Raw genomic sequence first — 18156 nt, 5'->3', positions numbered from 1 at the left:
CTAGCATTGTCTTGCCTGCTTATGTGGTCAGTCGGCTGTGAGACACAAATCAAAAGGAGTTAATTCAAGTGTTTGTGGAACTACTAGTCTGTTTCTGCCTGACCCTAAGACAAGGCAGCATCTCAACCTGGAGGATTTGACTGGAGTAGAAAAAATAGACAAAGGTCAAAGGGAATGGCTTTGTGCTGTGAAAATAAAATAAAATTTTATAGATGAGTCTTTGAATGTTTAAGAGATTTTTAAAGTTATTCAAGACAGAAAGGCATCTCAGAAATTGGAGATTGTTCCATACTGTAAACACACTCTATAGTCTAACTCATTTAATAACCAATTGGCAGATTTTTTTTTTAATTGCAGTCAAGGAATCTTTAAAGATACCAGCAGCAACAAACTCGTGTGCATTTAAATAGAAAGCCATTAAAAGTACTTCCCATACTTTTGTTTAACCTATAGCTTACCAGTAGTTTAATATATCTTGTATCCTATTTACCAAAGAATCTTTTTTTTTAGAAAAAAACATAGTAAACACTTGTTTTTATTTTGAGCCTTGTCCACTTGAATTTTTTAACTTAAATGCAGTTGCTGACCATATCTTAAGCTTCAGTGCTAAAGTTGACATACGTTTCTGTTTAATACCACTTAAAATAAGTGATCCATTTGTCATAAGTATTTATAAAAGGACATGAAGGAGATGGGTATAGTCCTGGTTACACTAGTGATTTTTTTAAGAAGTCACCAAATAAAAAAAATAAAGTGATGGAAGATGTCATTTTTTTAAAAAAACAAACTTGGTTTCTTGCAGGCAGAATGGATTCATGCAGAAGCTTCTTGGTGTGTGTCTTCCAGTGCTGTGCTGTCACATGTACTTAACCAGCTCCTGTAACTGATGTGGACAAACTTTGTGTCAAGTTTTGCTAGGTAGCACCTGTTTCAGTTCAAAACTTCAGGTTCAAATAGGAATGAAAAGTAAATATTTATTTAAAGCATCAAGAAATATGAAAGCTTACTAGTGATCTAAGAAAAATTTTTTTTATATACTCATACTCTGCTGTATTAAATAGATAGACTAACAGGAATTTCAAAGATAATTATGTTCCAATATCTGAATGGAAATTACTGATCTGCTATCTGATATATGGATATTCTAGTGGTCTCAGTTTATATGGAACCATGTGACATAATTGTTGAGGTCATATAAGGATCATTGCCTAAAAATTTCTTAAAGGTTTCAGCAGTTAGTAATGCTTAAACGGCATCTGAACACACTCTATTTTAATGACAGTTTCCAATAAAAAAGGAAGTAATAATCTGAGAGGTTTCTAAGGTTCAACTTTAATGTAATGAAAGATTATTGGGAAGGAAATAATTTTTTAAAAAACACCTTATTTTGATACTATAGTACTTGGGTCTGAGTTGAGGCTTTATCATCAAACAGTGCTTTTTCTGGCTAATCACTGATGTTAGTTTGACAATAAATCTGACATCACTTTACATCAAGAGATTGTTAGATCATAAAGCATATTTAGATGGAATATATTAAAGTGTTCAATTTTTTGATATTGACTGAAATTTTCTTAATTTAACCCACTAATTCTAAGTCAATGTGTACAGGATTTGGATGTGAGTTCCCATTTTAGTATGCTTCTTGTTGTTTCTGTTTTATAGTTTTTGTGAATTTTTTATATATACATTGCTTTTCTTTCCACCACTACAATGTTATGTCAGTATTTTCATCGTTTATTATTGTATTTTTATCAGAACTGATTTCATTAAAATTCTGGGGGATTTGTTTTCCTGGCCTTTATGTATAGGCAGTTTGTCTGTAATCCAGATTCCAGGGGCATCAGTGGAGTGCCCAGATATTGACTGCCTTCAATGTCTTTACTTCAGGGTTTATCATATTTCAAAATGTTTGTGAATTCCTTTTTTTTTTTTTTTGCCATGCTGTTTGTTTTCAGTGTTCATAACAACTACAGATACATTTCTATGTGCTAATAACCCCTTTTTGAAAATACAAAACCAGAGATAATCCCTACTGTAATTTGAAAGATGAAATACCAGTAAGCTACTTCTAGCTTAAAACAAGAGGTCTTGAAATGTGTTAATGTTTTCCCTATGTTGATGGAAATAATAGAAAACAAGACAATCAGGAATGTGCTTCTGTGGAATCAGTTATAAGTAAAATCACTTTACAGCAAAGACAGTGTTTATTTTGTAAATTTAGAGCTGTTACTGAAGACATGAAATCAGAGCAGCAAACACTCCTTAGCATGTCAATTTATATGCAAAATGGAGAAATTATTTGGAGAATAGCTTTTTAAAACTGATAGGTATATTTTACTTTTGCAAATAGTTTAATTGGAAAATAGTTGTTCACTAATACAGTATTTGAAATAGTTTTTGTTTTAAAATACTCTTGTCTTTTGAATGTTGAGGGGAATTGTTACAGTGTGGAAATTTTTTTTAAATTGAGACAAAGCAATGTGGTATGTAAATATACGCAGCAAAATTAGTTCATTAAAAATGGAGGGGAAAACATGTCACTTCTAAGAGCTCAGTAATTCAACTAAAAAAAAATTAGACTTGCTGTTTTTTTCTACAAATTATGATCATTGGGTTTCTAATTATTGTGTCTTTAGGAAGTAAAAAATTACGTCTTTGTGCATTTGGTGTCAACCCTGGGAGCAATTTCTGAAACATTTTATTTGTAACCACTGCAATGGCAGAGTGTTGAGATGCTTGCTTAGGTGTATATATTCTAAGTCAAGTTTAACAGTCTTTAGGCTTGTTATAAAAGCAATTTGAGTTTTCTTCATATTTGAGTTTTCTTCATATTTAAGTTTTCTCCATATTTTCTTCAGTATTTAAGGTTCTTGTTACCCAAACATATCACACTTATATTACAGCGCTGGTAGAACAACTGATCTCACATGTATGAAAATCTGTGTGACATGGCAAATCTTAAATTTGAGGGATGAAGACTTGTGGTTTTAAAATTTGCTTAGTGATGTATTTTACATTTTAGATTCACTGCCTGTGTTCAAAGGAGCTTATTTATGAAAGTAGCTCTCTCCTTCTAAAACACCTGGAAGATTTTATTAAAAATTTGTTGTAAAGGTTCAAAGAAAAGATGTTGAATAAAGAAGAGGAAAATGAGAGCTGTTCAGTGGGAGAAATATGCACAAATACAACTTGATCTGTTACATCATGTAACAGGGCTACCACCTATCAGCAAAAGTATTTGCCTTAGCAGACTACTCTTACTTTGGAGGAGTACAAAGTAGTATGAGATTTGGAGGAATGACTTTCTTGTCTCTAACTCTTGATGACCACATGGGTCTTGTTCATCTTTGCAAGTATGCTTAGTTTTAATGAACACTGATGGGGGGTTATTCTTGAAGGTAGCTAGTTCCTGGCTATATCTGAAACATCTTTCTGGATAAAGGGTGTAGGCTGCAATTCATCATGAAATAGATGGATGTCTTCCCCTGGATGTCTGTATTTGCATAGTATTTACTTACAAATCTCGATTCAGGAGAAGATGGGGAGGATGCATTGAAATAAACCTTTCTTGAAAAGAAAAAGAGCATCTGATGCAAAATCATGCAAAGTCTACCATCTGAAATGCCTGAAGTTTCTCAAAACTTTCTTACTGTCAGTCTCTCCTTCCTTAATTTTCTAGTATATTTAATTGTCCTAGCACAGTAATGATGCTTGGGGTTTTTTTTTTTAATTGTATAGTAACTTTTTCTCTAGTTTTTCTTTTAAGTTTTATCATAAAATGAACGTAGGACCTTTCATGTTTAATATTAATTAAAATAACTTCAGTTTTGTTCTTTCTGTTCTGTAAAAGGGTATCTGAAGAATTTTTACAAATTTTATCTTGGAAATTAGCTTATTCATTATGTTTAATTTTAGGAAATGGTGCTCTTGCAGAACATTCTGAAAATGTGCATATTTCAGGAGTGTCAACGGGTAAGTCATTTTTTGTAATGTTTAAATTTCATGCATGACTTAAATAGTAAATATTGAAAGCCACCTGGTATCTTATGAAGAGATATTTGGCTATAAAAATTATTACTGCCTTTTGCAGCATGTAATAAGGAATGAAGCAACTGGAACATGGAAAAATTCTCATAAGATAAAATTGATACCTGCATGCTCATGAACAGATTATGCCTTTCTAAGTGGACTGCTTAATTATTTTTCCATACAAACATTGAACTAAGAGAAAAGTTGGTTTAAGTTGAATTGATATTTTCTTTCCACAGTAAAGTTTTTGTGAAATGAAATTTATTGAAATGTAATTTTGGACACTGCTACTATCAAATAATATAAATCCAGGAGTTATGCGTTTCACCTGATTAGATTGAAGCAGTAACTGAAACTACTGTACACTTGACTGCACAGTTTCCTTAATACAAGAAAAAAAGAATTTTAGAACTCATGAAACTGAGAAACTGATGAGATGCTGGGAGAACATAGGGTATAAAAGCAGCACACGTTGCTCAAAGGTTGCTACATTCTCTTACAGTACTTGCACCTCTTCTGGGCAGCAGCCATGGTTGGAACTATTCTGTGTTACTGATATGACTGTATGTCCATTAAGGCATTAGGTGATATCAGTGTATAGTCTTTGTTCTTCAGATGTTAAGCTGTGTCAGCTAAGCTGCTGGTCATGTTTTATGATACAGATACTCAGAATATGTGCAAATGGGGAGATAAACACTGTTCTTCAGTGGGTAGAAGAATGCAAGCCTGATTCTTTCAAAAGGGAAGCTGCCACTAATCCCTGGAAATCAAACTGATTTTCACATCCTTCTCCTAAAATAAGAGTCAAAATGCAAACTTGTCCTTTTGGACAACAGCTTGCACATCTCACTGTAGTTACCTTTTCAGTATCGCTTCAAACATTACATTGCTACTTGTGGACATGGTTAAGTTTTTGGATAAATGTATTGTCAGTGGATGGTCTCTGTTACACCATACCACCTTCTTTTTCCCTTTCGTTGTTTCCCACTCAAAAACTGTCAAAAGTCTAATTATGATCTTTGCTATCCATTCTTGCGCTGTATCATGAAGAATGTTGTTGCTTTTCAACAGTAGTAATGCACAAAGTATCATATATAGTACATTTATGGCACACTGTAAATAATAAATAACACAGGTACTTGCCACTATGGGAACCATTGTTGCTGGAATTGGATTGTACAAGAAACAGACAGTCTAAAATCTAGCTATGCAGTTTTCAGGATGTGTTTTAACAACCTTTCACCCCTTTGTTTACTGCAGCAGTCATATCACAGGTTGCAATACAGGCAGAAAAGCATCTGCTGGGTAAGAGGTGAATGGAATTTTTGACTCTGCTTTCAGTACTTTGGCCAGCATGCTTGAATAGGCAGTGCCAAGAAGAGGAGAACACAATGTACTTTCTATGCAAGATAACAGCAGCTGATAGACAGACCTTTAACTACTGAGAAGACAGATCCAGTGAGGACTTCCATTTAAAAATAAATTAAAACAAAAAAAAAAGTTTAAAAAAGTAGTTCTAGTGGTCCTGTGTTCTGAAACAGCTTCCCAGCTGGGGAAAAATAAATACCATACTCTTAAAGTTTCTATCCTGATATAAAGTGAAAATTCCTCACTGGAGAATTTTGAGATAGTGGGGATGGGGGTGGTCTGTTAATGAAAACATGAAGAAAGCATGTAGACAGACGCAGTGGCATTTTTCTTATAGTTCTTTGTATGTACATCTTGGGTATATGGTCCAAGTATAAAAGATGGGGATGAATTTAGATGACTTTTGAGTTCCTTTGAAACAATCTGGATCTCCCAAACATCTTTTTGAACTTGCAGATTATATATTTGATCAAGTATACCTAGATAGCTTTATATTTATCAGAACAATTTTAAGCAGAGTTTCTGTAAAATAGAACCAAAGACATCTGGCCTTTAATCTTTCTAAATCCAACTTTAACTTGGTGTTGAAATCAAGCAAGCGAATTTCTTGGACAGTTGCTACTGAGAAGGGATTTAAAATGAAATGATTGTCTTGATGGTAGATTTCCTGTCATGCTGCCGCTGTAAGGCTACATGACCTACCTTACTAAATTATGTTTTAATAGCACAGACCTCTGTGGTCTTCAGTATTTATGCTTCTGCTGTATATTATATCTGCCAAGTTACAGGTACACCTCTAATATATGAGCATGCTTTTTCTACCAACAGCAGTAATGGAATGTTGTCTCTTGCATATAAGCTATCACTAGAGAACAAGTGTTTATGCCTTTAAAATCTGAAAAATTTAGAAGTATTTTCAGGTTTGTCCTTAGGGTATGTTGCACCATAATTGTCACAACTGCAAAACCAATCCCTCTGCCCCCTGTTCTAAAGAACTTCTACACTGGTGAAAACACTAGTTCACAACAACTTTAAAAAAAAACAACAACAAAACAAAAGAACAAAAAACCCCCCAAAACCAAAACCATAATGATTCCTTTTTGCTGAGTGTGTCTCTGTATTGCAGAGCAAAGGGCATTTTAAATTAAAGCTTTTCAGCTTGACCTGAAGGCAAAGATTCCTGTGCCTTCCTCCCCTGTAGTTCTCCAAATAAGACTTTCAGTGGCTCCTGAGAGTTACAAATGCAATAATTATCCTCCCTATTCATGGTTTAGACTTTATCACAACATTATTCTCTTTTTATTCTAAGCTGTTTTAAACACCTTCAGATCATTTATCCAGCTGCATTCATGTCCTTACCGTGTCCAATATAATGCGTACCTTATCATCTTGTGGTTCACATTGAAAGCTAATTCTTTTATCTTTTCAACTAATCTCCTGGCATTACTGTGAAGATAAATCCCTAATCTCCCTTTCCCTGCTTTTCTGAAGTGACTTTTTTCTTTGACATGTTGTTCACTGTTACTACAGGTACTTTACTTCTCTAGATCTTGCTATAGAATTTTTGCATAGGTTTCTTAATTATTTTGTTGTTATAACTTGCAAGTTGAATTTGGTACTGTAAAGTTTTCATTGGCTCTCTTCTGTTTACCAGTCAACATCCCATAGGTAGTTCACGGCCATGTTCTGTAATGTGGGGTGGTGAACAAATTTCAGGAAGAAGGAAATAAGGAAAACTGTTGTACATGTTTTTAAAAAGTCCACAAGAAAATCCATATACACCAGAAAACCATGTGCACAGCTTATTCTCTCAGCAGGTTTTTTTGACCATTAATTTGCACTTTAGTCTGTGAAACATCTTCAGTCCTAATTATAGTATTGCAGTCTACTGAACAGAGTTATATTATAGCAAAGTAACAGATTTGCATATTGATTGTTAATGAAATAAAGGCTTACAAAGGAAAGAGTTTTAAGCACGTAGGAGATGGATGAGCAGAACTGTACCAGAGGATATAGGGGAATTGAGAGGAATGTAGGCAGAGACAACACCCATGTAGAAATGGTTGTGCAGGAGGGATTTGTTCCACCCAGAAATCTTAGAGCCACCAGCATGAGATTTGAAAACATCTTGGACATGCATCACTGTGTGTCTTTGCTTCTTTATGATGCAGCCTTGTCAGTTTGTTTTGTGCTTCTGCCTCGGTTGCACTCACCTCCTCTTTTTCTGACTCCTGATTTTCATTCTGCAATTTTCTTATGTATTTTTAATACTCCTAATAAATTATTCCAAACTTAGTCAGTTTTCCTGTAATTTTAAGTTCCTATAGCCATAACTGACCTATATGACAAATGCCTGCAGGGCCACTAGCAATTGAAATTAGAAGTGTAAATTCTCCACAACTTAGTGTAAAGATGTTTGCTTCTATTGATAGATTTCTATTTTACGCACTACAGTCGAATTGGTTTTTTGATTCCCATGTCCTTCTTGACCATGTTTACAAACACATGAATAAAATGTATGTTACATTATATTCCCAAAAGCTTTAGAAGAAACATCCTAGTTAAGCAGAGAGTCAGGAATTGATTTTGATGGGCTTGCTATTATCTTTAAAAAGTAGACTCCTTTAAAAACTGTTCTGTTTCAAAAAGTTATCCTTGATTTTAAAAATCTTTCTGAGAAATTATTTTCTCTGAAAATGACAGCACTTCTGAAGTGCAGCTTCTTACACAGTTGATCCTGACCTTTACACTCTTTTTAAGCAAATGGGAGATTTCTGTTATCTCCCAAGTTGTAAGTAAGATTTCAGTTCATGGATGTATACCAAGTACACAAGTACATTCAGTTTATCTAGCTAACCTGAAGTTAGGGAAGCTGTAATTCCCTTTTCAAGTCCATTCTGTTTTGTTTTTTGAACTACCATTTTGTCATATGCACACTTTCTTCCGTTTGTTTTTTCTCTCTTCTACAGCAGAAGTACCATATTGTTCGCTCCACCCTGTATTTTAGTGCCTGTGATCATTGTTGCTTCCTCATGCCCTCCTTAGTTGTCTTCTCTCTTCCCATATTAGATGGTGCTGGAAATGGTCATATTTTGCCCCCAGCTTTTTAGTGTTAGCTTTGGTGGAAACAGAGAAAAGGCCATCTTAAGTAAAAAAAATTATAGAAAATATAGGGATATGGCTGGTATTGCAAACAAAGGCTAAAAAAACTGAATTTGAGTAAAACTGGAAGTTTTCATCGTGCTCTGAAAATACTACCTTTGTTATACAGGCTTTCCATGTGGAATTTCTTCCATTCAACCTCATGTAACAAGTAAAAGTTACTGCTTGTACTACTGCAGGGATTGGATTGAGTAGGTTATAGTTGTCATGATGCGCTGTGCTAGCATAGGAATTTGCAGAGCTAATTGCATAGTAATTTACAGTTGCTAGCAATGTTTGGAGGTTTCTATTTAATAGACACGTGGTGTACATGTATTTCTAGCATGCTTAAGTTTTTGGAGGTGAGCTTTGTAAAATGGAATGAACATGTGTTGAATGGATTATTTTTATTTTGTAGTGTAAGGTTTTTCTTTGTCAGGCAAATTTTAAAAGCTTCCTTACAGGTCCTCTGTCAGTTTGTAAATATCTAAAACCAGGTGAATGTTGTAATAGCATAAATTTCACCTGAAGGCAATTTATTTTAAGCTGAGTACTGTTTCAGTAGTAACCAAGTAGTGCATGGAATTGCTTGCCAACATCTGCCAGCTTGGTACAAAATGTTTTACACATTCTACTTTTTTTGCACGTTTTTGTTTTGAACCTGTTAAAACTGCTATTTTACTTCAACATTTAATTGTGAATAACCAGTTTTTCTCTCCAGTCCTTCCATTTCTTGTCTGAACAGAGGTAAAGTATATCCAGATCATTCACACAGAAGCACTGTTCCAAAATATCATGGTATTAGAGCACCACCTATAGGGTTTACTCAAAATTAAAACAAGGTTTCCAGTGAATAGTTGATTGAATATTCAAATAAAATAATATCTTTCCTTATTTTGAGACTTTTTCATCCCTAGATATTAGGAGAGGTCCTGTGTTCTATAGCTAAATTATGTTAATACTTAACTGTCCAGCATGAATGAAGCTCTAATAAGAAACGTGAAAAACTATTAAAGCAGTGTTTTCTTACAGCTGTACTTGAAAACAGTAAATTTACTGAGTTTTATTTCTAGATTTCTGTATTTAAGCTAATACAGAAAATTCAGGCATATGCCAGCATTTTTGTCTCTTAATCCTTTTAAACCTATCTTTAGAAATGTATGTTATTCCATATAGAATATTTTTAAGTAATAATAATTTAAGAATATAGCTTTTTACTGTGTTAGAGCTGGACAGTAGTCTCAGGTCCCTGTAATCTTGAAAAATTATCTTAAAAGCTTAATTGTGGATAAAAATAGAAAAAAATAATAATCTGTTGTCAAATTACATGATTACAACTCTTGCACTGTTACAAATGCAGTTCATTCTTCATCGTGTTTGTTCACTGCATCAGTTCTGATTTGTTATTTTAATCAAATACATATTCAAAATTTAAAAAATTCTAACAGCTTTTGATCATCAGACAATAATGAAAACGCTGCCTCATTTGTAATAGTTCTTGTGTTTGAACCACTGGGCATAACTGATTGTGCTACCAGTAAACTTTGAGAGCTTGCAAGTTTTGGACTAGCAGTGAGGAAATTGTAAAATAAGAGCATAGAGGGCAATTACTTTTAATGTGTTTTCTGACCTCTGAAACTTCCTCATAATTTCAAGCTCTGTAGTGAGCCTGGCCTTCCTATTTATGTGATGGTTGTGAATATGCTATATGACAGGTGTTGGATATAAGGCTGCTAAGGGGGGGAAAAAAACCCCAGCAAAACAAAACCACAAAACTAGTAAGTACATTACTTGAAATAAAATCAGCAGAGCTGGGAACACTTCAGTGAAAGGAACAAAGAGCTGAGTTAAGGCCAATGCAGAAAGCTACACCTATAATAGAGCAAGAATACAAATGGCTGAGTTACTTCAGCTGCATAGAATTAATCCTATAAATACAAGCTTTCTAGTCCATTATCAGAAATATAGTTATGCAAGTCCTTCTTAAGAATAATGTCTTGTGAACCTAACTTTTAATATCTATAAATGAAGTGTGCTGCAGTAAGTGTTCTTTGCCTTCCAAGCATTTGGAATCGTGTGTTTGAGGATCATTTCCATGCCAAGGGCTGGAAGGGGGTATTTAAGTGATGGCCAGGCACTGGGTCTTCCTGAGACAGGAAATTTCAGCTACTCGATTATTTAGCTTTAACTTATTTTTCACCTTCTAATGCGTTTGTCAGTATGAGGTGTAAATGCATGGTTAAATTGAACTGAATCTTTGTGAAGGCTAAGAATAAAAATAGGAAATATGAAATTTTTCACTTCAGTAATAAAGTTGTCAAAGTCTGTATAGAATAATCTTTTTTAATCTATAGTAATAATTGACATTAGTATAAAAGTCTGCACTGGCAACATTGGAGAATATCTTTTGGCTGACATGTTCCATTATGAACTCCTTTAGACATGTTTTTATTGCCACATCATCTAATTCAGTGTGATATTTTCCCTGATTAGTGCTGATTATTTTTTTTGTCCTACTGGCTTTTTAAAAAAAATGGAATTAATCAAATTGCTTTCAATATATATGTATTTTTTTAGCTTGTGGAGATATTCCAGAACAAATTCGATCACCAAGTGGGACAATCACAAGTCCAGGGTGGCCCTCTGAGTATCCTGCCCGCATCAACTGTAGCTGGTACATCCATGCAAACCCAGGGGAGATCATTACTATAAGGTAACAGTGCTCCTGTATTAACCACATGGATTGAAGAAGTAGTGCCTAGACTTTTTTAACTGCCAGTTGTGTATGTACCGATTTCTTCTTCCTTCCTGTAAATGTAGGATTTCTGTTTTGTGTGTTTTCTGCCTTTCCGTTCATCTGATTTGCTCTCACACAGCCACATAGCATTTGTTTTCAACTGGAGGACTGGTGACTAGAAAAACTTCTACGTGCTTATTCATTTGATTTCTTTTTAATGTCTCTGAAATACAGGAATTTTGCATTTAAAAATGTGTAGGGGAAATTCTGTAATGCTTCATTGCCGTGAAGTTTCATGGTGTGCTTAAAAATGACAGGGTGCAAGTAGTAAATTAGTAGATACGATCGCAGTTTTGGAAATGCTGAGTTTTGATGCAGGGAGCTCCTCACAGTTACATGAATCTTGTAACTTCTCTGAAGAAGTAATATAAAAAAGTTTTATCATAGGTTTAAGATGTCATCAGTTCATTCCCCATTACTACCATAAGGGAAATCTAGGCTTGTGTTTACCATCAAGATACAAATTAGTACTGCTTCATAGGCTGATCATGAAACTACATTAGCTGAAGATTTACTTCAGTTTCCAGTACAGACTTGCTGACCTAAGAAGCAGCTCTTCATTATGAGGTATTTGCTTTGACATCAGTTACTTATTTAAAGTACTACTTTTTAATTTAAACAATCTTTCTACTAAATATTAAACTGGCATAAATGCAATGTAAAGTAGGTAGAACTGTTCATCTACTAGTATGCTTTCTAAACTTTTTCATACTGGCTTATTTTTAATAAAACTTTTGTTCCTCTCACATTGTTTTTTTCCACTCATACATTTCACATTTCATTTCTGGTTTACTGCTCTGCTGTCTGTACAGACCTGTTTTGCCCAGACTGTATCCCATTCACACTTCATTACCATGACAGCCTGTCTTAGTATAGTTGTAGCCATACCATGACATACCTGTTGGGTAACCCAGTAGTGCAACTGGGAGAAGATCTTATCTGAAATCATAGTTTTGAACAATTTAGCTGTATTTATAATGTCAAGTCATATCATTGGCTAGGTGTAGCATTAGCTAACGTTCTGATGAAATTTGGGTTAAATAAAACCACTTAGTAGTATATGAAAGTCATTAAATGAGACTCATAAAGACAATTTCATGAACAGAATTTGTTTGTTTTTAGATGAAGCTTGCTTAATGTGTTTTTTGGAGCAAAATTGAGCTGCTTTAAGTAGTGGGTGCAATATTTTGGTTGACTGAATGGATTCTTGCTGTCCTCATAATGTAAAAGCATCATCACCACAAGGTTAAATCCTATTTTTACATGGGTATAGAAGCTGCTTTTTTTTATTTCAGACCAAAAAAGAACTTACAGCTAATTTCCATTCTTATGTGTAGTAATTTATCAGCTTGGTTGTGTAATATCCAGTTAGTTCAGTAGCAATTTTGACTTTTTTTTTTTCCCTCTTTCCTTTCAGCTTTCAAGATTTTGATGTTCAGGGATCACGACGATGCAGCTCAGATTGGTTAACAATTGGAAGCTACAAGAACATCGAAGGGTATAGAGCTTGCGGCTCCTCCATTCCTTCACCATACATCTCTTCACAGGATCATGTTTGGATCAGATTTCATTCAGATGATAGCATCTCCAGAAAAGGCTTCAGATTAGCCTACTTTGCTGGTATGTTTCAAATGATACCTAGTACAGTTTTTTGGTTTCATTTTTTGTTTCCTGTTTCGAGAACTACTTCCTTGTAGCAGGGTACAGTATATGTATTTCCTGTAGTCACTTCAAGGCTTATTGAAATCAGGGAAAATATACATTGTGTAAAGTATTTTGATCCCATGCACAACTTGAATATTCAAAGTGGGAATCAATGACTACAGTAATAAGCAGAGTGAATGATTTGGAGAGGAAAAAAAAATCACTATTAATACTAGGCAACTGGAAGGGTTTTTTAACAGTTTAAGATTTGAAATATTTTCATAATACTAAAATTAGTTTGTTAAAATAGTTGGGTAGACTTCTGAGTACCGTAAATATGGCAGGAGAGGGAAGAAATGGCAGGATTTCTTCTACATTTCTCATAGAAATTGCATCATTTTTTCCCATCTCCAGAAGGTATACTATCTTTAAAAAATAAAATTTAAAAAACCCCACATATTAATATGATGGATTATCTAGCCAAGTACAGACATGGTTCTGTACATGCAGAATTTTTCTTGGATAATTAAAGTATGCGATATAAGCTAGTTACTAGTAGTAATAGTTTGAGACTGTTTTGTGGGCAATTCTTGCTCTAGTAGCTGTTGCCAAGAGAGAGGAGGAAGCCAGTCATGGGTAAAGACTAGTTCCAAACTTCTTTTTGGCCTTAAGGGGTATTACAGTTTTATGCAATAGCATGATTTTGGTGTTCTATGTCCTGAACATCCTAAATACTGGATTATATTCTTCTTTGTTTTCATAACGGTTTCACGTTCTCTTGCTCCCAATACATGCCTATATCCACTGTCTGGCCTGCTCAACATCTCTGTGCGCCAACTTTTAACTCCTCTCCATAAAACAACTCATATTCTTACACCTATCCACTGCCACCCATCTTCAAAACTGTTCCACCAAAATTCAGTAAAATGAGTCCTGATCTCCTCTAGCCTAAGCCATATTTGTTCCTGGTCTGTATTCTATACTTTAATTACTTTCTCCACCCTGTCAGCATCTTTCACAAACCTGAAGTTTCCAGGCGGGCTTATCCCTCTCTATTGCCTGTTGTCAAGCTTGCAAAAAAGTTCCCTCTACGGTTCAGCTCCTTGCAGCTTAGCAAGTCTTGGGAGAAGTAATGTAGCCTTGCATTTGATGCTGGCTCGGCTTTCAAGGCAATGTTCTACCTGTGCTTTGCTTACCATCTCACCAAAGATGATGATGGGGATGGGAGCCACTGTCTAATCAGTCATGCTCTACTACTGTTTCTGTGAGCCGCCCACACACACACTGTTACCCGGTGTGAGGCATGGTCTTCTGCCCTGTTTATCTCCCTCTCTTCATAGGCGCAGAGGGAAGGCCGCATTCCTGCCTGAGGGGCTTTGAGAAGGAAGGACATTTTGGATAGGGGTGTGGAATGAGCGGGGGACGCAAGCCACAAGCTCAGTAGAGTTTTTCTGAAAAATCCTTTCTTCTCTTTTCCTCCAATCTTGAAACAATTTCATGATGTAACCCCTCTTGGAAGAAACTGTAATGTTTTCAACAATAAGCAGTTTTTTCTGTTACTTGATTTCTTCTTGTTAGTGCCATGCAGTAGTACTCAGTTTAGAGCACTTAAGACTTTAATCCTATGTTTTTAAATGTCTGTAAAAAAAAAAAAAAAAAAATTTTGTTGGGGGGGGGAGGGGCTGGTTGGTTGGAACTGTACTGAAACTTTGGTTTGAGCTTGGTCCCTGCGTTTGATATGATACTTAGGAAGTATTTCACAATTGAGGTGGAAACGTAGTGTTTCAGTGATCAGAGTAGTCTTCTAATGTTGTAAACTGGCCTGTGTATAGCAGAAGAGTTGAAAACCTGCTTTAATAATCATCTGATCATTTTCACTTTTGAGTGTGAGAAGGAGACTTCTGAAATACTAACTACATTTTTGTTATACGTTCAACTGTGCCATTATGTTTTTCTTCTCATTAGCATCATGCAGTAGTGCTCAGTTTAATGTCTCAACAGACTATTTAATTCAGTGTTGTTAAGGCTACTCTCAAAGGTGGCATGTGATTTCAGAAGAAGGGGAAAAATAGTAATACTTCAGTTACATGGGTGCAAGTTAGACCTACTTGTGCTGGAATGATAAAAACAATATAGATTACAAGCACAAAAGGGACCATTAGGGAGCTCCATGTTTAAAATCTGATATGGAAGATAGGCCATGTAAATTGTTTGAATTAGTTCTTGTTTAAAGTAAATAATATCTTCCAGATAAATATTCATATTTCATTTTAAACAAACAAAACAATAACAACAAAAAAAGCATTAGAGTTAGGAAGGGTACTTGAAGGTAAATTTGTGTCACTTGTCTTTCTTCCCTCTGTCTTCCTCTCACCACTTTTAATTTATCAGCATTTTTAATTATGGGTATCAGAGTGGGACAGAGTTTACTAATGGTGATGTAGAGTGGAAAATAGATTTAATGAAAGTATAGAGGTATAGGTTCACTCTAAATGCATGGAGGAATTGTATTAGTCCTTTGCTTACAACTGCACATGGGTTCTGCTAATTATCTTGTACTATCTTGAAGTCTTTTGTAGTACAGCTTCCAAAGATATTTTTTGTACATCTCATTATTTTAAGACTCTAATTTTTTATTCATATGTAAACTTTCCTGATGTAATGACTTCAGGATCAGTGATTAAAAATGCTAAATCGGGATAAGTGGGCAGGTCTTTTCTGGGATGTTTAAAAGACTGCAGAAGGAAGAGCTTATGTTGAAGTCGTATCCTGTTTTGTTACTACAATATTGCCATTAGTATTTACAGGTCTATTTTATAGCTTTCTACTCAACCTCTTCCAGGCTCTGCAAGGTAGAAGCATTGACTTGAACAAGTTCAATGACTCTTCTTATGCATATTCTACTGTATTGCCTTCCACCTGTGGAGCATAGTCATTCAATTTAGGCAGGACAAGTCTAGTAGTTCCGTTTTACAAGTTTCAAATTCAAGGCCAATGTTCTAAGTATTTGCCATACTAATATTATGAATGATGTGTGTGAGAGAGTGTATTTTATATCAATATAGATATAAAATACATATATATATGAATACATATATATGTATGTAACAGAACAAGATGATCATACCATTTATACTAGATCCCTGGGTTGTTTTAGTGAAATAAACATTTTCTAAAACTTAATTGCGAGCAGCACATACATTTTGCTTTCCTTTTGCTCTCTGTCAGCAAATTTTTTGGCTTAAACACTCTTCAGCAGTGCTTATAACATTTATCGTTCTTGTTGGTTTCATTTTTTCCTGCATTCATTTTTTAAAAACCTTAGCATTTTTGAATTTTTTAAAATGCTGACATTGCACCTTTAAAAAATTCTTTCAAGGTAGAGTATTTCTTTTTAATGCTTTCTAAGCTACTGAAAGAGCAAAAAGGAGAACAGAGTGACTTGACCTATCACAGCAGATTAGTTGCAGCAAGGGAAATTCAGGCTAGATATGAGGACTTTTATCACTTCATGTGGTTAAGCACTGGAAATTTGAAAATACTTGATTGGACAAGGCCCTGAAGATCCCAATCAAACTTCAGTTAGCCTTGCTTTGAGCAGATGATTTGATTAGGTGACCTCCAGAGATCCATTCCAATCTGAATTGTTCCCTTGTAAAACAAGATAGAACCTGCTTCTCCTGGGAAAGTCTATATTTCAGTAAGTTCATCATGCTGTCTTTCCTGTTTCTTTTTTAAAACCCTAAGTGTAGTGGTATTTAGATTTAGCATATATTTGTGTAATTTATTTCCTGAGTTACTGCTGTACAGGACCATCTGCATTGCAGATTTTTTTGATTTTTTTTGTTTTTTGGAGGATTGACCATAGCAGTTTGTTTTATAGTCCATTTTACAGTCTGTACTGTCATTTTTAGAAATTGCAGTGATTTTAAATGATGCAGTGGTATTTGACTCTGCTAAATAGCTTTCTTCCCAGCTATGCTTCTGTGTTTAACATGGTTGGAACTTTAATAAATGAAGGCATGAAAAAAATATTCTTGAATTTACAAGTGTGGTAGTAGCCAGTAGACCACATTTTCTTAAATAAAGGTGTCTCAACTTCCCATGCCCTGGTCCAGAATAAATAAATAAAAAAAGACATACCACCTTCCCCCCCACCCCCAGTCCCCACCCCCACCCCCCCGACTTTTCTATGTTTTCTAGACTACTGTCCTGGTTTCAGCTGGGATAGAGTTAACTGTCTTCCTAGTAGCTGGTACAGTGCTGTGTTTTGAGTTCAGTATGAGAAGAATGTTGATAACACTGATGTTTTCAGTTGTTGCTAAGTAGTGTTTAGACTAAGTCAAGGATTTTCAGCTTCTCAAGCCCAGCCAGCAAGAAGGCTGGAGGGGCACAAGGAGCTGGCACAAGACAGAGCCGGGGCAGCTGACCCAAACTGGCCAACGGAGTATTCCATACCATGGGATGCCACATCTAGTGTATAACCTGGGGGGGAGTGGGGGCAGGGGATCGCCTCTCGGGGACTAGCTGGTTGTCGATTGGCAGGTGGTGAGCAATTGCATTGCACAGCATTTGTACATTCCAATCCTTTTATTACTACTGTTGTCATTTTATTAGTGTTATCATTATCATTATTAGTTTCTTCTTTTCTGTTCTATTAAACCGTTCTTATCTCAACCCACAAGTTTTACTTCTTTTTCCTGATTTTCTCCCCCATGCCACTGGATGGGGGGGAGTGAGTAAGCAGCTGCATGGTGCTTAGTTGCTGGCTGGGGTTAAACCACGACAACTACTACTTGGATCCTTAACTTTTAAAGTATTAATTTTGTGTTCAGGCAAGCATGTGTTTCTGCATTTGCTGCACTCTCCTCTTAGTTGCTGGAGGAGAGGCAGGAGCAGTGGGAAGAGGTGAGGCCAGAACAGAGGTTTCTCTTTGGTTGGTGGTAATAGGTAATCTTCAACTGCCAGCTTCTCTCTTGCCATAAATCCGTTGGCACAAAGTAGAAACCTATGAAAATAGGAGAGAGGTCTGACTGCTATTACAAGAAAGAATTTGAGGAGGTAACTGGTACTGCAGGATAAAATGTTTCTGTATTTTGAGTGATAGAGGAGAAAAACAGTGCAGTATTTTTCTGAGTTATTTTTAGCACCTTATAAGCCAAATTTTTCAATCA

At 35.3% G+C, this 18156-nt stretch overlaps 1 protein-coding gene across 2 annotated transcripts in view; it reads left to right on the top strand.

Moving 5' to 3' along the window:
- LRP12 (LDL receptor related protein 12) overlaps nt 1–18156 on the top strand; it is a 54113-nt gene that overhangs the window by 26114 nt on the left and 9843 nt on the right. Inside the window, exons 2-4 of one of the 2 annotated variants that reach the window (XM_049817961.1) lie at nt 3919–3975; nt 11119–11254; nt 12756–12958. In XM_049817961.1, the coding sequence (XP_049673918.1) occupies nt 3919–3975; nt 11119–11254; nt 12756–12958 (396 nt within the window). The remainder of the gene's footprint in view (nt 1–3918; nt 3976–11118; nt 11255–12755; nt 12959–18156) is intronic. The other variant, XM_049817972.1, reaches the window with a different exon arrangement.

This window comes from Accipiter gentilis, chromosome 2 (genome assembly GCF_929443795.1).
Source record: "Accipiter gentilis chromosome 2, bAccGen1.1, whole genome shotgun sequence".
Classification (NCBI taxonomy): Eukaryota; Metazoa; Chordata; class Aves; order Accipitriformes; family Accipitridae; genus Astur; species Astur gentilis.
Note: the sequence above shows the minus strand (reverse complement) of the source record. Positions and strands in the feature narration are given on the sequence as shown.